This window comes from Pleurodeles waltl, chromosome 5 (genome assembly GCF_031143425.1).
Source record: "Pleurodeles waltl isolate 20211129_DDA chromosome 5, aPleWal1.hap1.20221129, whole genome shotgun sequence".
Taxonomy (NCBI): Eukaryota; Metazoa; Chordata; class Amphibia; order Caudata; family Salamandridae; genus Pleurodeles; species Pleurodeles waltl.
Genome location: NC_090444.1, coordinates 1,484,751,041 through 1,484,772,573, shown reverse-complemented (window position 1 = coordinate 1,484,772,573; position 21,533 = coordinate 1,484,751,041). Strand labels below are relative to the sequence as shown.

General features: G+C 44.8%; 1 protein-coding gene across 1 annotated transcript in view; it reads left to right on the top strand.

The window, feature by feature from the left end:
* Nucleotides 1-21,533, top strand: part of PRIM2 (DNA primase subunit 2) — an 801,093-nt gene that overhangs the window by 420,020 nt on the left and 359,540 nt on the right. The window contains exon 10 of the mRNA XM_069235757.1: nucleotides 19,988-20,173. Coding sequence (XP_069091858.1) covers nucleotides 19,988-20,173 — 186 coding nt within the window. The remainder of the gene's footprint in view (nucleotides 1-19,987; nucleotides 20,174-21,533) is intronic.

Here is a 21,533-nt window from a genome sequence, read left to right as displayed (position 1 = left end):
TCGTATTTAGAAGGAAGACCCTCTGAACCGCTGAATGATTTTAATTGCCCCCTTGCTTCCTAGGCATATCTCGCATAATAGGATAATATTGCAATTTTGAAACGTATATTACATTGACTTGAATAGTTAACAAGGCAAGACAAATACTGCATACATTTGAAAGTGTAAAACAATATGGTGGTCATTATGACATTGGTGGTGACTGTTAAAGTGGCGGTAATACCGCCAACAGGCTGGCAGTAATTACTGCCAAATTAAGACCATGGCGGTGGTAACTCCCATAGACATCCAATGTACCACACCATCCGCCAGGGCTTAAACACCACACACCACGGCGGTAGCCATCAACAGCCAGGTGGAAGACAAGGTACCACCCACCATCTCATGACACTGCAAACAGCCACGATTTCCGGGGCATTACCAATGCCTTCAAAAGCCTGGCGGAAACGTAAGACCAAAGAGTCTCCTTCAGACACAGGGAAGAACAACGCCGCCATGGAACTGGAACTGCAAGTCATCCAATGCTGTTCTACGCCATGCTCCACCTGGAACACCAGCGCCGATGAAGACGACGGTGAGTACAGCTGCCTAGCACACAGGGGAGGGAGGGAGGGAGGGAGGAAAGGATAGTGACACACACATGCGCACAACACACACCATTCACACAACCAGCTGCGTATGTAAACCAATGGCACGCAACATAATACAAGAACTACAGGTCGGCAGTACTGAAAATGTAATTGCAAGGCAAAAGCCACCATATGAACCAATTTTAAAACAGAGACATAAACAATTGTCCAGAAAGGGCCAATACCCAGTCCAAAGTACATAAGGCCCACATGGCCACAGGGCACAGTCCAAGCCCCAACCTGATCCCGACTAACTCTGCACAAAATTATGCAGGGGCAACATCACGGAAGTGGACAGGCACCTCAGGGGGAAGAAGGGTGGGGGGCACCTCAGCTGAAGTCAGGAAATTGCCCTCTGCTTTTGGAGGGGGCTCCATGCCCATTTCCCAGTGCTGGGGAGTGCAAGGTCACAGTTTCTGAGGTGGGGAACTTGCCCACTGCTTCTGGAGGGGGCTGCTTGTAGAACAGTCCCTGGAGGGTGGCTTACATGCCCTCTGCTGGAGGTGAGGGCTGCTGTGTCTTAGCTGGAGGTGAGGGCCCTGTGACCGGTGGTGGTGGTACCCTGCCAGCCTCTGCTAGAGTTGAGGGCTGCATTGTATCTGCTGGGGGAGGTGTCTCCTGGGCAGCCTCTGCTGGAGGTGAGGGCTGCATTGTCTCTGCTGGGGGAGGTGTCTCCTGGGCAGCCTCCGCTGGAGGTGAGGGCTGCTGTGTCCCTGCTGGAGGCGAGGGTCCGGTTATCTGGAGGTGAGGGCTTCTTGCCTGTCATTGGTGGTAGAGTGGCAGAACCTCTTTTGTCATTGGTGGTAGAGTGGCAGAACCTCTTTTGTCATTGGTGGTAGAGTGGCGGCACCTCTTTTGTCATTGGTGGTAGAGTGGCGGCACCTCTTTTGTCATTGGTGGTAGAGTGGCGGCACCTCTTTTGTCATTGGTGGTGGAGTGGCGGCACCTCTTTTGTCATTGGTGGTAGAGTGGGATCCTTCCCGTCTTTCCTGGCTGGTGGAGTGGGTTCCTTCACTATCCTGCCTCCATGACTAGAAGGTGCCTCCACTGTCCCTGTGGACTGTTTGGCTGAGGTGCTGGGCTGGGTCATTGGGACCCTGCTCTTACGGGCAGGACGGGGAGGGGGGCAGGGAAGAGGTCAAGTTGGGTAAGGAAAAGCTTTTTAGGGACGGTGGGGTGGGATGAGGGAGCAGGGATGGGAGTGGAGGTTGAGGGAGTGTTTGATGGAGGAGTACATCTGCTGGACTTAGGTGCATGGGCAGTCTGCTGATGTGAAGTGGGTGGCTGTTGGGTGTCTGAGTGCCTGCATTTGTGCCCTTTAGGAGGGGGTGTGGACAGACAGGGTGGGAGAGGACACAGGGGCCGTGTGGATGAATGTTGTGGAGGTGTCTGCTAGTGAGGTGTGTGTGCTGCTTGGTGTGGTGATGCTGGTGGTGGCTGTTGAAGCAGTGTATGCAAGTGTGACTGTGAGGGAGGAGGAGGAGGGGGAGACAGTGGAGGCAGTGAATGTATGTGCAACTGTCTGGTGTTTGTGTGAGTGCTTGTGGACTGAAGTGTCGTGCCTGTGTTTGATTGTGCCACTCCTGTGTGATGCCTTGTGTGCATGCTCATCTGTAGGTGGGCATGGGATGGGTTGGGGTTGAGGAGACTGCGACTGGGAAGTGGTAGTTGGAGGGGGGATGGTAGAAACAGGGACAGAGGCTGCCATCAGAGAGGTGACCAGAGCCTGGAACTATCTCGGTTGGGCCGCTAATCCACCATGGATGCCCTCCAGGAATGGATTGCATTGCTGCATCTGGGATGCCAGCCCCTGGACTGCCCTACAGAGATGGATCTCAGGAGGTCAATAGCCTCCTCACTCAGGGCAACAGGGCCTTAGGTGCCTGGGGTGAAGGAGATGCTCACCCTCCTGGGTGAGCGGGCACAGGCAACTTTGTGAGGGGCTACTGGGAGGGCGGTGCTGGTATGGGGGTGGCGGCTGTACCCTGCAGCTGGCATGGGCACATAGATATCCACCACCAGGGATCTTCCATTGGAGGAGGTATCAGTCTGTTGTCACCTCCTGTCTCTGCCATGGTGCTCCCCTCGCCCTCCATCCCACTGGTTCCCTCGGCATCGATGGGCTCTTCCTCCTGGGTCCTGTTGGATGCAGCTCCCTTTGTCGCCAGTGCCCTTGCTCCTCCACCAGATGATGCTAATGCATACATGAACAGAATGACAAGGGGGATAGGGGGAGAGAAAGTTAGCACAGGGTCAATTACAGCACCAGCACCACAGTTGACATTCACAGTATCGTCACACACAGGGATCAGGAATGAGCACTATGCATTGCGATGGCATTCAATTGGCTAGATGCCACAGTAAGATGAGGGCCAAACACTCCCAACTGCACCCCTCCTGGGACCCACAAAGCCCTGGCTGATATGGAATGCAACAGAGCTAGGTTACCTGAATTTGCTAGACACCAATTACCCTTGAGCTGGATCACTCTGCAATGTCTGACCTGGCATTAAGGGGCACCCACTACCTCACACCCACCACCCAGATCCCATGCCACCTACTAAATATTATAGTAACGCTCACTGTACTCACTCCCTTGTGGCTGCTGTGATGCCCTCAAGCTCCCATCCAGCTCGGGCCATCGGGTGGGGTCAGGTTCCAACGTGCACCCCCTTCCTCGTTGGCAGGCCATCCCTAGCTGGGCCTTTGCGTTCTTCTGTGCACAGTGTCTCAGGTCCTCCCACCATTTCCTGTAGTGGGTGCTCTGCCTACTGCACGTCCTTGGCAATGGCACGCCACGATCCCTTCTTTTGATGGGCGCTGACCTGCAGAGGTAATACAGACAGGTGAGCACCATTACACATACAATCCAGCCTGTCACACATTTGGCCCACAAATCATGTTTCCAACTCCATTGGCACACACATCGCCCGACGCCCACCATGTACACTACCACAAGATAATCCCCCCCGAATGACATACCTGCACACACATCTCCATGCAACCTTCCCACATGCATTGTGCCCAAGGTGTACTCATGTGTTGGTCTGGCGGCCCATACAGCTGTCCATACTGTGTAGGACCCTATCCACCAAGCACTCCAACTCCTCCAAAGTGAAGGCAGAGGCCCTTTCCCCGGTCACACAGGCCATGGTAGATTCCAGATACAGGTCACAGCCGCACGTGCAGTGTGGGTGTTCTCCTGTGGAAAGTCAGGAATCAAGTGAGATTATAGAAAGAAAATGGAGGTCACATCTGCGGCGGTGTACACCGTTACTGCTGCTGCTGATCCCCGTTGGCCACTGTTCTCCATTGAGCCCCATATAAGGCAATAAGGAATTGCAAGGCGGTGCAAGACCACATTCCGCCACAACGCCCTGCGTCGGCGGAGTTACCTCACTTCCACCTGTCCCCAGATACAGGACAGGAGGTCACCATTTCATGGTGGTGGACAACATTCAGATCTTTCGTAACTGTGTCATTGCCGAAAATTGCACATACATTGGCATTCCCACTGTCCCATCAAATTAATGCTGTAGGCACAGTGAGGTGGTGGTTCCATTATACAAATTTGTGACAGCCTACTCACTCTTGTGCCCCTTAGATACCCACCACTCCGTATGAATAGGAGGAGGAGGAGACAAACCCCCATGTACAGCCCTCTTGCGGACTTGGCTACACTGGAGGACAGGCACATAATACTCACCTATAGAGCAGATAAGACCACAATCGCAGAACTGTGTGCCCAATTGGAGCCTGACCTGATATCAGTCATCCCACTGAGATTCCCCTCTCTTGTGCAGGTTCGGTCAGGGCTCCATTTTCTGGCAACTGGCTCCTTCCAAGTGACAGTGGGCCTGGCAGCAGGAATGTCTCAGCCAATGTTCTCAATAGTGCTGACCAATGTTGTCTGCCCTGATTAAACCCATGTGCAGCTACATTGTTTCCCCCCAGGTGGAGGATTTGGCCACAGTGAAAGCTGATTTCTATGCAATGGGGCAAATCCCCAACATTAGTAGGGCAATTGATGGAACACATATTCCATTTGTTCCCCCCTCTCCCCAGCAAAATGAACAGGTGTTCAGAAATCGAAAGAGCTTTCACTCCTTGAATGTGCAAATGGTGTGCCTGGCAGACCAGTACATCTCCCATGTCACTACCAAGTATCCTAGGTTGGTACATGACGCCTTTGTTCTGAGGAATCGCAGCATCCCAAATGTGATTGCACAACTACAGCGCACCGTGTGTGGCTAATAGGTGAGCCAGAGTCCCCACCCACTGGATGTCAGTGTATGCCTTCAAGTGTTATCCCCATAGGATTGTGTAAGGCTACATTTTGTCCTCAGTATTTGCAGGTGACTCTGGCTACCCAAACCTATAGTGGCTCCTGACCCCTGTGAGGAATGCCAGGACAGGGGATGAGAACCATTACAATGATTCACATGAGCAAACCAGGATAATAATCAAGAGGACCTTTGGCCTCCTGAAGGCCAGGTTCAGATACCTGCACCTGACAGGTGGATCCCTGTGTTACTCACCCGAGAAGGTCTGCCAGATAGTAGTGGCGTGCTACATGTTGCACTACCTGGCCCTCAGACGACATGTGCCTTTTCTGCAGGAGGAGGGAACTGGAGATTACCCTGTGGCAGTGGTGGACCCTAAGGACAGTGAGGAGGCAGAGGATGAAGATGAGGACAGCTGAACATCAGTTATACTTTCAATACTTCCACTGACACACAGGTGAGCCAGTGGAACTGACCATTACTGAATATTGATGTTTTCTGTGTGGCCGTGCATGAAGGCATTCACTTTCTTTGCATCTGAACTTACTGTCACCTATGGCTTGTCCTTTTACAGATGTTGGTGATATGACAACAGTGTTCTGATGAGTTTAGTGCAGAGTGCTACAGGTCATTACTTGTATGTTATCTCAGTGTTCAGATCATTTGCACTAGATGTGACTATTCCCATAAATGCACATTTTCATCACATAACACACTATCAGTCAAGTTGTGTTCAAGGGTGTTTATTGTAGTTCAGATAAATGACAAAGGTGGAATGGGGTGATGGTAGAGGAAAGTCCAGGGTATTGTTCCAATCTGTTTGTAGCACAGGTCCAGTGTCCAAGAAGCCATGGGAAGGGGAGCAAATGCAGTTCAAAGTAAACAAGGTGACAGGTTGGGACACAAGGGGGACAATCAGGAGAGCCTAATTTCCTGGCATTGGTCTTGACAAGCGTCTCTGGCTTCTGCCTGGGTCGCAGGGAACGTTTGCAGGGTTGTTCACCTTCTGCAGAGGGGAGGGGTGCTGGTGGCATGAGGGTCCTGTGGCGGGGCCTCCTGCCCACTTGCAGTGGAAGTGGAGGGCTGGTCAGTAGACTGGCTAGTGGCAGGGGCCCGCTGGTGTGCTGCCCATTCTTTCAAGATGTTGGCCATGTCTGCCAGCACCCCTGCTATGGAGATCATGGTGGTGTTGAGACCCTGCAAGTCTTCCTTGGTCTCCTGATGGTGTTCCTCCTGCAGCTGCTTGTTCTCCTGCATGTTGGTAAGGATCTGGCCCATCGTGTCCTGGGATTGTTGGTAGGCCCCCAGGACCTTGGTGAGTGCCTCCTGGAGAGTCTGTTGCCTGGGCCTGTCCTGCCCCTGGCTCACAGCAGTCCTCCCAGTGTCCCTATTGCCCTGTGCCTGTGTCCCCTGAACAGTTTGGCCACTGACCACAGGTCCCTTATTGTTTTGGGTTTGAGGTGTGGACAGTGGCCCTGTACAGGTGGGCATACTGCTGACTGACATGTCCTGGGAACAGTGGTGTGGGGATGCTGGTTGGGTACTGTAGTGTTGGATACTGATGGGGGAGGCTCTGTGGGGAACTGAGTGGGCTGGGGTGACCGACTGACCAGTGGTCCCTGATGGGCCTGGTAGTTCTTCCAGATCCTAAAGTCCAGAGTTTATCATCACTGGGGGCATCTTCTTTTAGGGGAGTAGATAGTTGTGGCATCTCCTTGCTGCCGACATTGGCTTGGGCACTTTTGGGGATGTAAGTGATGTATTATGCTTCATGTCTGTGACATATTGTACATCCCTAGCTTCCACTCCATCGATGCAGTTGCCCTGCCACCTTTGTGCATGGTGATGTATTGTGGGATTGTTGGTTGTCCATGCTGTGCATTCTTTGGTGATGGGTGTACATGCAGGGTTGGGATAGCTGTCCATGCATTGGCATAGCGTGCAGGGCTTGGCATTGGGGTTAGTCAGATGTGTAGGTGCAGTGTGTGGGATGGTGTGGAGTGATGGGATTGAGGGTTAGGGGGTGAGATGGCATGCAGGTATGGGGGTGATAAGTAGTAAATGTTGACTCACCAGTGTCCAGTCCTCTGGCTACTCCATTGAGTCCCTCAGGATGCAGTAGTGCCAAGACTTGCTCTTCCTATGCTGTGAGCTGTGGGAGAGGTGGTTGGGTGTGTGAAGTGGGGTGCATGAGGGATGTATGGGTGTGTGTGTCTAGTTGTCGCAGTGGTCTTGGTGTCAGTATGGTGGCAATAATATGTATTCCTAAAGTGTTATAGGTAATGTGGGTGGGTGTTGTATAGTGCTGTGGGTGAGTGTGGTGTGTGTATGTGTCAGGGGTGTATTTTTGGTATTGGCCAGTGTTGTGTAGTTCAGTATTTGGGTGTCCATTCTGAGCACACCAGTGTACCGTCAATGGTTCAGCGCCTTTGAATGTCCACGGTGGTGATTTGTGGGTCATAATGTGGTGGTGTAATGGTATGGATGTTTGTACCAACACTTTAACACTGACCTCTGGGCTGTCGGATTTGTGTATGTGGCAGTATTCTGTCAGGTTAGTATGTGTGTGTCAAAATATGGAAAACTGATATTTGCCATTGTGGCGGTAAGCGGGATTTACCGCCAATGTCATGATGAGGGCCTGTATTTTCTAATTGCCAGAATCAATTTGTATGTAAACTGCAAAAATGTGTGTCCTCCTCTAATGAGTCTAGATGTTTAGCTCATAGTAAAAGGAATAATAAACCAAATTATTCTAAGGTAACAAGTCAAACTTCACAACATAAATTAACAAATCAGTAAGCATCAGTTTTTTTAAATGTCTTAAATAGATTTTAATGCAAGGGAATGAACCCTATCATGTATCATTTATTTTCTTTGTAAATGGAATAAAAATAAGATTATTTTTCTGTATTCATGACCACTTCGGCTTCAAGTTAGCACATACAATGTTCATTTTCTGAGCTGATGTCTAATCATGGCTAACTTACCAATTGTTCTATTTTATTGACAAAATAGAGGTTATAAATTGGTGGGTTTAATAGAAAGGTTGATTGAAAATGTTCTGAGAATTTACCATCCCCTTCACAGAAACAATTTTCTTTTAAATCTGCCTATTGTTTGCGCTCAAAAGAAATTTCTTTTGAAAACTGGAAAATAACCTCTTTGCCTTCCTACATGTACAAACATAAGATTGTTCTTGGAATTAAAACGCCAGCGAACATGTTGCTACTTCAGTAAATACACACTGTTTACTGACACCAGGATTAAGTACAGTTGTGTGGAAAATTCTGTATTTTTTTATAAGATTATGGTCTTTAATTAGAAATTTAATCCTGGCTCTGCATGGAATGCGATCCCATGGGTGAAAAGTAACAAAATGTGTTTCTCACTGTCAGTTGTGCAACTGATCGCCCACACCCTCACAGTACTACGTGACCAGAATCGAGGATGGAAAATAATTGATAGTCAACACATACTAATGAAGTGTGATGATTCTTTTAAATCAAAATGTAAAAGCCATACCAAATTCCCCTGGTCTGGCCAGTAACTACCTTGGCTATTAGCTCTGTTGCAGAGGTGAGCCCATTTGCAATGAACATCTAAAGATGCCTTCCTTGGATTCACAAGACTGAGACTACAAGCAGCTGAACATGGATCACATTATATTTCTACTCATATAGTTGTTTGCAGATTTCCACATGATCTTGCGCATTGCTAATCCTGAAATTCCCTCAGCATATCTGAGCATGTCACATCTGCCCTTGGTAAGGTTTTTCTGTTTTGCAGAAAGACTAGATCTCTTGCTAACCCGTCTTGATTGAACTCTTATTGTAATGCCTGAACTAGCTGTGCAAAAGCTAGTAATTTTTCTGGCAGAGAGAAAATGAAGCATATTTGCCAACTTACAAAGATACCTATAGTTCAAAGGCTATGAAATATGAATAACTGATGATGTGGCTTAAAGAGCCTACTTCTCAGATAGACTATGCAAGTTACTGTTACTTTCCCAAGAACTCTTTGAACCAACCAAACAACTTCAAGCACCTTCCACTTGACAGGGTAATGTAACTTCTTCACTGGAACTTAGTGAAGACTTTTCTTATTAAATGTTGTTCCCATAGACAATAGGAACATATTATAAACCGGGTACATTAGGCTTGGCTCACTGTGCACTCACTCGCATTCTGTTATGTGTCCTTTGTTCCAAACACAACAATCAGCTATATGTGTCGTTCAGATGTAGCTGCCCCTTAGGCTCACTCGAAGAAAGATGCCCGGCTTGTTGGCTGAAGAAAATAGCACAGTTAGACTTGGCATCATTGGTATGGGCTCCCCTAACTTTTGCCTCTACTTCCCAGGTAGTTTTTGTGTGCTGGACTCTGTTTTTGCTGTTTTGTTTACTCTGGACACTACCACTGCTGACCAGTGCTAAAATGTAAGTGTTCCCTGTATAAATTATATGTGTACATTGGCTTATCCATGATTGCCATATTTGATTTACTAGTAAGTTCCTAGTAAAGTGCACTAGAAGTGCCCAGGGCCTGTAAATCGAATGCTACTAGTGGGCCTGCAGCACTGGTTGTGCCACCCACATTAGTAGCCCTGTAAACATGGCTTAGACCTGCCACTGCAGTGTCTGTGAGTGCAGTTTTAAACTGCCAATTGGACTTGGCAAGTGTACCCACTTTCCAGGCCTAAGCCTTCCCTTTTATACATGTAAGGCACCCCTAAGGTAGGCCTTAGGTAGCCCCATGGGCAGGGTGCAGTGTATGTTAAAGGTGGGACATGTACTTATGTGTTTTACATGTCCTGACAGTGAAATACTGCCAAATTTGGTTTTCACTGTTGCAAGGCCTTTCTCATGGGTTTACATGGGGGTGCCTTTAAATATTATTAAAGCGCAGATTCCCTTTAGGAGCAGATAGACATGGGGTTTGGGGTCTCTGAACTCACAATTTTAAAATACACCTTTTAATGAAGTTTGATTTTAGAGTGTGTGTAAGGAAATTCTTTCCTTGGCCTGGTTACCCCCTGACTTTTTGTCTTTTGTTGATGCCAGTTATAATATGAAAGTGTGCTGGGACACTTGTAACCAGAACCCAGCACCAGTGTTCTTTCCCTAAACTGTACCTTTCTTCCCACAATTGGCACAGCTCTGGCACACAGATAAGTCCCTTGTAAATAGTACCCCTGGTACCAAGGTCCCTGTTGCCAGGGAAGGTATGTAAGGGCTGCTGCATGTCTTATGCCACCCTGGGGACCCCTCACTTAGCACATGCACACTGCCTCCCAGCTTGTGTGTGCTGGTGGGGAGAAAATGACTATGTCGACATGGCACTCCCCTCAGAGTGCCATGCCCACCTTTCACTGCAAGTGGCATAGATAAGTGTAGTGCTTTTGTCTTAACTAGTTTCTAAGCACTAACATAACACAACAGAAATGCACTTGTGAGGTCAAAGAAGACTTTTTATTGTTGTTAATTCTTCCCCAACCACAATATTTATGAATGAATGACGAATTAGTAGCTTTCCAGTCCGCGTTAATCAAACAAAATATATCAGTTTGCAATATACACAGCAGGTTATATTTATAAGATATTGAATGCAAAGCAAAACAAATACTTCACCGTGTAGGAACTATTTACAGCTACATCTTTCTAAGGTCTGCAAGCTGATGACCCCTGTCAGCCGCGAGAAAGAGTTTCATCTACCCACACGGGATGCTGGCAGCTGGCGCCAAGCTCCAGCACGAGGTCCGGCAGATTCGAATCTGACTCTCTGCAGCCTGTTACATTCGTTACAAAGGTGTGCCCCCTCCTCTCAGACCTGGGAAACTGAGCAAGCCTTTTGGAGACTGGCCAGGTCTCCAAGACTACTCCTGTTCCCAAGCTCAAGCAGAGAGAAAAACAACACCCATGTACCCTCTCTTATCAGGTCTAGTCTACTGTGAGAGCAAAACATCTTGGTTCATCTGGTGCAAAAACACAGCTTGGAAAAATACAGCTTGGATTCTCAACTGCAATGTCTAACTCCACGTTAAAGGCAATGGGCAGCTAACCTAAATATCAAATGCAATGTCATGTTAAAGGCAATAGGCAGCTAACCTAAATATCAAATGCAATGTCTAGTGTCATGTCAAAGCCAATAGGCATCTAAGCTGAATACAAAATGCAATGTCTTATATCATGTCAAAGCCCATAGGCAGCTGAGCTGAATATAAAATGCAATGTATAATATCATGTCAAAGCCAATAGGCAGCGGAGCTGAATATCATGTCAAAGCCAATAGGCAGCGGAGCTGAATACAAAATGCAATATATAATATCATGTCAAAGCCCATAGGCAGAATATCTAATAGCATGTCAAAGTCAATAGGCAGCTAAATTGAATACATCATGTCAAAGCCAATAGGAATGCAATGTCAAAGCCAATAGGCGGCTAGACTGGATACAGCATGTCAAAGCCAATAGGCAGAATACAGAATGTAATGGCTAATGCAATGTCAAAGCCCATAGGCGGCTAAACTGAATACAGAAAGTAATGGCTAATGCCATGTCAAAGCCGATAGGCAGAATACAGAATGTAATGACTAATGCAATGTCAAAGCCCATAGGCGGCTCAACTGAATACAGAAAGTAATGGCTAATGCCATGTCAAAGCCAATAGGCGGCTCAACTGAACAAAACATACTATGTGCTACTGGTGAACATTGAGCAACTAATATGCGCAGTGGTGAAACACAAAGTCATTGGTCAAAACAAAATTTAACAAATGGCAGTACAATAAGTCATCCCATCCCTCTGGGTACTTTCTCACCTGCTCCTCCCCCACCCTTGTGGTTCGTCAAAAAAGGTTGTATTTATTTATGTATTTATTTTGGAGGGGTCCGCCGCAACTGTTTGCTATTGGTCCGCTGTGTGTTGCCAAAAGCGCTTAGGCACTAAGAATTATTTTTTTTAATACCTATGCCAACACAATTGGTGTCCGCTATGTTGGATCAGTAAAATGTGTGTGTGTGTGTGTGTGTATATATATATATATATATATATATATATATATATATATATAGTTGCGTCATCATGCCTTTTCTTTTTCTTTTTTCCATCTTTTTTTTGGTAGCATTTGCGACGCTAATAGGTCACCAATTGGAGATCTGTGGGCCTCGCCAGTGCTAGTAGTATTTACTTAAGTATTTTTAAAAAATTCGTTTGAATCTGTGTTGTGCTCTTTACAGCGTCACAAAGTGAAAACTCGTGTACGGCTGCTGAATTCCGAGAGTCTACTAGCAGCTCTTAGCCGAATTCTTCAAAACTGTTAATCTCCTCAGTTTGTAACTACACTCAATATTTTCCTTTTCTCGTCCTCATTTATCTCTGCTCATCACCCTTTATCGTTCAGCACAGGTAAACTCCTGCCATTTTCGTTCAGATTTATTAACTAACATTTGGAGTAAACTGAAGTTAATAAACTGCATCCTTTCACGAACCCATAAGACATATTTTTCTACGTCATTGCTGGGGTAAGCGACACATTGTAGTTCCTGTTTAAGACAGAAGTGTGTCTAATTTCAGTGAAATCAAATTTCTGATTTAATTTCGCATACTGCCGTAAATCATTATTTTAATCATAGTGATCTTTAGGTCAACTGGGCCATGTTCTAAAATAAATATCTTTTGAACCCACAGCTTGACGGACCAGCTGGTATCATTTTTCTTGCAATAATAAAACATCAATCAACATATACTTTAAAAAAAGACGTGACGGCTATTTCTCCTTTTTTTTGACACTCCGATCTCAAGCACATGTTATAGGACTACGGCTTTTGCAGAGATCATGACTTACAGCTTACAATTTACTCAGCTTTCAACCTCTGCATCCATTACTGACCTCTGATAGGATTTACGATGTAATTCTGACAAGGGAACAGTGAAATTCCGATCCTGTGAACAATTGTAGCAGAATCCTCATTTTTATTTGCTAATGCTTAGGCTTCTGTTCAAATAAAAAATAAAAAAAAGAATTCTATTTTAGTAATGTGTTGTTTTAATCCTGGACATTCTTTCCATCCCTTACGTTACTGGCAGTTGTATTTTTGTAGCACTAAGATGGACAAGATAAGAATAAATGCCGGTCTACGATTCCATTTGAGAGCCAGTAGTCTGGTTGATGGATGATCTTGTGATCAAAACTTGGTCATGATAGAAATTACTTGTCACGAAAATATTTCTGCGGTGTCATCTCTGACACAACGCAATAGGTAATGTCAGCAGCGGTTCACTAATAATAAAATTCTGATTAATATATAAACTGCTAATCAAATAACTAATTGGAATGATTTCTGCCTTAGACCTGACTAATCAGTATCCATTATAAAGCTCCATTATTAAAACATCAGGGTGACCAAGTTGCCCTGCAGCAGTGTAAGAAATGGGGTCCCTAGTTGGCAGAGGTATACACCCTTGTCCAAGTAGGGACCACAATCCTAGTCAGGGTAAATCGCACACAATCCAAATTATCCTGTGCTCACCCTCTGGTAGCTTGGTACTGAGCAGTCAGGCTTAACTTAGAAGGCAATGTGTAAAGTATTTGTGCAATAAATCATTCAGTAACACAGCGAAAACACCACAAAAATACACCACACAGGTTTAGAAAAATAGATAACATTTATCTGAATAAAATAAGGTCAAAACGACAAAGATTTGTAAGTACAAGTTGAAATATCACTTTTGAAAGGTTTAAGAGTCTTAATCCTTGGAAATAAACAATTGTCTCTTTGTTGCACACAGTACCTCGTATGTGTCAAAAATGACGACGCACAGAGGAGATGTGTGGAAAAGTAAGGTGTGCGTCAGATTTTCCAGCGTGACAGACTATGCATTTTCTTTCCACTCTGCAAAGGGCTTGCGTCGTTTCTCGGCTCGCAGTCTTGGTTCCTCACTGTGATGAGGGGATATTTTGACACCCAGATACAATGCGGGGGGAAATCCTTGACGCGCTGGAAGAAGGCACGGGCGTTGCGACGAACGGGTAGGCAATGCGTTGAATTTTCCTTCGCAAGGCAGGCACTGAGTTGAATTTCCACTCAGCTGCGATGTTCAGGTCGGGTGTGCAATGATTTCTCGGTCACAATGCATGCTTTGCGTTGATTTCGGCAGGCGGTGCGTCGATTTTAGACGCACAAGGAGTTTCCTGAAGAGATTGAGTCTTTTTGGCTCTAAAACTTCATAAAACGGGAGGCAAGCTTAATCCAAGCCACTTGGCAGAGTCCTTCTCAACAAAGTCAGAGGCCAGCATGGCAGCAGTCCTTCACAGCAAAGCAATCACAATGAGTCCTTTGGGCAGCCAAGCAGTTCCTCTTGACAGGATGCAGGTGTAGATCCAGAAGTCTGAGTTGGTGGGGACAGACTCGCAATTTAAATACCCAAAAATGATTTTGAAGTGGTGGAGACTTCAAAGAGTGGTTTTGAAGTGCACAAGGTCCCCTTTCACTGTAAGTCTGTCTGCCAGGGTCCCAGTAGGGGGTTTGGCAGTCCATTGTGTGAGGACAGGCCACTAGCCTTTGAAATGTAAGTGTCAGGCCTCTCCACCCTTCCAGCCCAGAAGAACCTATTCAGTATGCAGATGAGTGCAGGTGTGACCCAGTATCCTGAGTTTGTGGCTGTCTGGGTGAAATGCACAAGGGAGCAGAGAATATATAGAGAAATCTCCCTGCCCCTCCCACCTCTCAAAGTCAATGTAAAATGGCTCTTAAAAGTTGACCCCACTTTGGTTCATCTGGGCGTGTGATTAAGCATCTGAAATGTTCCAGTTTAATGACCCGAGGCTTTCTTTCTACGACCGTCTGTTCCCTCTAGATGCCCGCTCAACATCACTTGCATTTAACCTACTTTTACTTACTAGTTTGGTGTCATCCATGAGTACGACAATATTAAGTATAAGGAACGGCATCTACAGACTATTAACTACCTATCAATAATGGAGGTAGGTCCTGCCATTCTTTTAAAGATACTCGGCTGTCTTGTTAAGCTTGGCAGGATTATAATGAATTAGTTTAGAAAGATCAGTTTTTAGTCACTATACCTAGATGTCTCATCTCAGTTCAGAGCACAGGCGGTATGTGCATAGCCAGTGCCATAACCTCCGATGTGGATCTACAGGGAGTGCAGAATTATTAGGCAAGTTGTATTTTTGAGGATTAATTTTATTATTGAACAACAACCATGTTCTCAATGAACCCAAAAAACTCATTAATATCAAAGCTGAATATTTTTGGAAGTAGTTTTTAGTTTGTTTTTAGTTTTAGCTATGTTAGGGGGATATCTGTGTGTGCAGGTGACTATTACTGTGCATAATTATTAGGCAACTTAACAAAAAAATATATATACCCATTTCAATTATTTATTATTACCAGTGAAACCAATATAACATCTCAACATTCACAAATATACATTTCTGACATTCAAAAACAAAACAAAAACAAATCAGTGACCAATATAGCCACCTTTCTTTGCAAGGACACTCAAAAGCCTGCCATCCATGGATTCTGTCAGTGTTTTGATCTGTTCACCATCAACATTTCGTGCAGCAGCAACCACAGCCTCCCAGACACTGTTCAGAGAGGTGTACTGTTTTCCCTCCTTGTAAATCTCACATTTGATGATGGACCACAGGTTCTCAATGGGGTTCAGATCAGGTGAACAAGGAGGCCATGTCATTAGATTTCCTTCTTTTATACCCTTTCTTGCCAGCCACGCTGTGGAGTACTTGGACGCGTGTGATGGAGCATTGTCCTGCATGAAAACCATGTTTTTCTTGAAGGATGCAGACTTCTTCCTGTACCACTGCTTGAAGAAGGTGTCTTCCAGGAACTGGCAGTAGGACTGGGAGTTGAGCTTGACTCCATCCTCAACCCGAAAAGGCCCCACAAGCTCATCTTTGATGATACCAGCCCAAACCAGTACTCCACCTCCACCTTGCTGGCGTCTGAGTCGGACTGGAGCTCTCTGCCCTTTACCAATCCAGCCACGGGCCCATCCATCTGGCCCATCAAGACTCACTCTCATTTCATCAGTCCATAAAACCTTAGAAAAATCAGTCTTGAGATATTTCTTGGCCCAGTCTTGACGTTTCAGCTTGTGTGTCTTGTTCAGTGGTGGTCGTCTTTCAGCCTTTCTTACCTTGGCCATGTCTCTGAGTATTGCACACCTTGTGCTTTTGGGCACTCCAGTGATGTTGCAGCTCTGAAATATGGCCAAACTGGTGGCAAGTGGCATAGTGGCAGCTGCACGCTTGACTTTTCTCAGTTCATGGGCAGTTATTTTGCGCCTTGGTTTTTCCACACGCTTCTTGCGACCCAGTTGACTATTTTGAATGAAACGCTTGATTGTTCAATGATCACGCTTCAGAAGCTTTGCAATTTTAAGAGTGCTGCATCCCTCTGCAAGATATCTCACTATTTTTTACTTTTCTGAGCCTGTCAAGTCCTTCTTTTGACCCATTTTGCCAAAGGAAAGGAAGTTGCCTAATAATTATGCACACCTGATATAGGGTGTTGATGTAATTAGACCACACCCCTTCTCATTACAGAGATGCACATCACCTAATATGCTTAATTGGTAGTAGGCTTTCGAGCCTATACAGCTTGGAGTAAGACAACATGCATAAAGAGGATGATGTGGTCAAAATACTCATTTGCCTAATAATTCTGCACTCCCTGTATTCACAGCATATTCTGACATTGCACCAAGCTCATCTAGAAATGTAAGTACTCTAGGGCAGTGGTTCCCAACCTGTGGGCCGGGGACCCCTGGGGGTCCGCGAAGCCTCCTCAGGGGGTCCGCGGCTGCTTAAAACATTTAATTATATTAGGTCCCAGCTATCAGTAATGACTCCTCGGGGGTCCCCGTGTTTCAATAATGATTCAGTGGGGGTCCCCGCGCTACAGTATTGATAAAATGGGGGTCCACAGAAGTCAAAAGGTTGGGAACCACTGCTCTAGGGACAGTCCTTAGCGGATCGGAAGCATAAACTATTAAACTGTGTGTGTTGTGGTCGGTCATTTATATTTTTTCTCCTACAACAAATAGGCATTTCCATTGTATAGAGGTATGGTTTTTGGGACAAGGTTTCAATTAATAGATTAAAAAGTGCTGCAAACAGAGGGCATCTTTGTTTGAGTATTCCCTCAATTTTAAAATTAGATGTCAGTTCACTAGGAATTTCCCACTGATTGGTCATAGATGGTTTTACCGTTGTGAAATAGCATGGGCCAACTGTCTCCGGACCTTGCCTATGAATATCCAATTTAACATATCTAGGGCCTTAGTGACATATATAGTACAAACTTCAAACAGTTTCTTATGGTAGGCTTACTTGTTTTCTGATGCAATCAGCATATGTGTATCTTATTAAGCTGTTTTACAGGAAAAAATATTTTCTACATGAACGATGGTAGTAATCTTTTGTACAATGATTGATCAAAAACTTAGAGTAAAAAATGCTTAGGTACATTTTGAGTTAATGTTAAATGGTGAGCTATCTCACAGGCTGGGCCAGTTATTTTATTTCGTCCTTATGACAAGGCTCAAGATTTGTAAAAACGGGTCAAGTAAAAGCCTTTAACTAACCTGTTTCAAGTACTTATCTAACCCAGGTGGTGCATACCATCAAATACTTTAACGTTATAGTAAAGGAATGCTGTGGGCCTCTGGGAGTGGCAGCTGTTTGGATCGTTATCATGCTTCAGTATTAATGTAATGGTAGCTTGTAGCCAGAAGTCGGGGTTCGTCGTCAGCATTTAGTGTGTTAACACCTGCTCAATCAGTAGTTTGTAGACTTTGACAGACAGGCCGTCCAACCCAGCCTTACCTTTCTTCATCCTTTCTGTCAATTCTAATCTCTTCCCCATACTCAGATTAGGGTAGCGGAAAGGCTTATTTATACTGGCGATATTTGGCATTAATTCATAATTCTGTGCGTCAACGTAAGCCTTAAATCCAGCCCAGTGTCTTGCCTACTGTGTGCCTCAACTCCTGATGCCAGAAGCATCACTTACTTAGGCACCCAGGTTTGCCTACCCTTGTCTACAGTAAATTCGTTTATGCTTTCTGTTAACCCATAATTTTAGGGTTGAGTGCTTTTAAACACACCCACCACACGCCCATCCATTTTGTTGGGTTGTGGGCTGGCCTTTTAAAATTCCCTTGATTTCATTAGTAAACGACAAGTACACGCCATGCCTTTTCCGGTGTTTAGCCCTCCTTGAGCGCAACGACCAACTACTGAAAACATACGAGACTCCATGTTTTCCGCATGGCTTCTGGACTACTATTCTTTTCATTTCCTACGCAGCGCTCTCTTGCTGGGCATTAGTCAAGCGCTTTGCATGACATTGACTTTGTTACATGGATAATTGCATAACTGCCGATAGGTTTGACCGCGAGTGAACTTCGGTTTCCTTTTCTGTCTCCTTAGCGCTCATGCTGTGGCGCTTTAAATCGGCTCTCTTATGTGAAACTGTTTTAGTTATCATTTTCAATTTTGTGGCAACAGAAGTCCGGTTAGGAGTTTACAATGCTAATAGCTCTCGAGCAAATGCGAGACCCATTGCATTGCAAATGCTTGTATTTATTAAACTGAAATAATGGTTTTATGTTTTATTTATTCAGTACTAAATTATCTACGTTAAGTTTATATATTTTACAGATTGACCCCTTATTGGTGCTCAACAGTGAGGCTTGCTTCACGGCGCAGGACTTGGAATGCTTCTCCGCACCACAGAAGAGCTTTCCATGTTAACAGTTGTTTCTAAAGCAGATGATGCGATATATATTTGTAATACACCAGGCTGTATTTTATAAAGTCGTTCATGTTGCATAACCTCTAAATTATACATTTCAAACTACTTTTTTACTGCTAAGCCTTTCAGAGAGCTTCCTTTTTCAGGACAATAGCGGCTTTATTCCTTAATGCCCCTATATTGCCCATAAACCTCAATGCGCATGTATGGGCTCTGCCGGGACTGAAATGTCAACGCTGGCTATCGAAACGTTTCAAAGCCGACTGTATATGTAAAAAGGCAAACTTTAAACATCGCAAATAACGAATTGTTTTGTTTTCTATTTATTTGTATAACTGCCGGGGTCTATCTCATATGACAGCTTCAGCCAATTCGTTATTTGTAAAAACTGAATATTACATTCTAGAACTGGTAGCTTCGTTTGTACCATTACAAGATAATACTTAATGTTTGCCGGACACTTCTCACCAAAATGTGCATGTTCTCGTGTGGTAGCTGTGTACACGGTACCTGTAACAAAAAAATAACACCCATAAGGTACACAAATAGCTGGCTGCCGCCTGACAACAAATGTCTCAGGTGCATTAGACTAAAAGGCTCCAGTGCCCCATTTATTTCCCACAAAACGTCACATACTACCTTATTCTTTCCCACTATTTTTTATTATCTTCATAATAATCGTAGTCCTACGTTTATGATGGGGAAAATACTGCAAGTCCCATAATGCACATCACCCTTTGCCAACTAATGCATACAGATCGGTGCTCTAAACTGTACCCACTTAGTGCTCATCCGATGCACAATACTCCTTTCTGCCGTGATGATCAATACTCCGCTCTCTCCTAAGAAAACTATGCTGTGCCGCCTGCCTCCCTGCATCATACTTTAGCCCTCCTCTATACATCAATATGTACCCTCTCAATGCATATCACCATGTGTCCTGTGATGCACATCACTTCCTCTATGCTGATGCATTCCACCGAAGGTCTGCATGACTACTGGCCTGTGTGCACGATTGCCAGTCGGACATTGTGAAAATGGTTGTCCGGCTTTGCTAAGCTGTATGCATGGTTTTTGTGCCTTTACTTTGTCCCTTGGAGTAGACTTGATTATATCCGTTGGTTTTGTCTGCATTTGTTGGTAGGTGTAGTTGTGTTATGTGATGCTTACTAAATGCGAAGATACTAGCGCGTGCACGCCATCCTATTTACTCCAGTTAAATTAAATACGTTAAGGAAAATGCTTTATGGGGCCAGTGTTTTTTTTTTCTTTGCAGCTCTCTGCAACATCGTTTCCTCTCTGTATGCGTCAGTTGCACAAATCCCTACGTGACAACCACCATCTTCGCCATGGAGGCCGCATGCAGTATGGATTGTTTCTTAAGGGCATTGGTATAACCCTGGACCAGGCTCTGCAGTTTTGGAAATTAGAATTCATTAAGGGGAAAGTTGATGCTGAAAAGGTAAGACGTTTTCTTTGGAACATTTTGGCTTCTGTATAAGAAGGGTGAAATAAGTGGACGGGATTTACGGTGTTATAGTTTAAGTTATTACTGGTGTTTGCCATCATGTTTTTATTTAGCTTATGTAAAAGGAGTCCGGTGTACGTCTGATTGTCAGCCAACACTTAAACGAATACACACTCATTTTACTTTTCTTGGTGTGTTTGTGGTGATTTAATAAAAAAAAGAAATATTGAATGTTCCTGGGATCTGCTGAATTCTGAGAGTGTTAAATATCACCCCTTTAGTATATTTTCTCTAATTGTGACTGTTGCCTTTTTGAGGCGTGTTACTCAGAAAAGTTCTTGATTTATTATCACATTGTTCTCTTGTTGACTGAGAACAAAGGAAGACGCAGTTCTGTTGACAATACCAAATTGGTTTACTTACTAATGGGGCCGTCAGCCCCACAGAACTGAAGTTGATCTGAAGTACTGCTCGCAGGTAGCTCTGTATATACTCAAAAGCCACAATGACTTCATGCACGTTATCTTAAAAAAAAATAAAAAAATCACAGAATAAGACACGTTACTGATATATTTACACATAGACATTACACCACCTACATACTTGAACTAGTGTCCTTCTCCTCTTCTTTCCCTTTATCTTGCATGACAGAACTTTGAAACTCACCATGCGTGCAAGTGTTCCGCTGTTCTCAGGAGTTAACATAAGACTTTCTATACGGCTGACTAAAATGATCTTTGACCGCATATTTTCTGAACATGGTCTCTGCTAACAACGAGAGTGGGGTACGTGCTTGTGCTGTGACTGTAAATACTTCAAGGCTTCGTTAATTATGTTTTCTTTTTTAAACTTGCTTATATTGTGTTCTGATTTCCTGTGAACATTCACCTACTCTGTCCTTGCAGCTGGGGCCTGTATTGTTCTTCAAACACAGAGATCTAAAGTGCTCTCTGCTGATGTCTGGTGGTAGGCCTTGATGTCTGTTTAAAGTTTCCTCACCTTTTGTATTTTCCTTAACACTAGGCAATTTTTTAGGCCAAAAGAGCTACCTCTACACAGAGCTCAGTGTATTTGTCTGTTTGTGCAGGACACATGCAAGAATGCTTGCTTCCAGCATACTCTGTGTTCTACATTGCCTGCTTGTGGTTGTCAGAACAAAAAACAAGTGTACCTTTGCAACTGATAGTTATTTCCGGCTGTGTTATACTTCACCTTTAGGTATTTGGTCCCGTTCTGTGTGGCAGCCATTTTGAGTGCTTTACAGCTGTAGATTTTTTTTTTTTTTCTTCAAACTTGAGTCTTTGTTCTAAGTAGTCTGCAAGGTGCATTGCTCAGGTTTGAGTTTTCTCTAAGG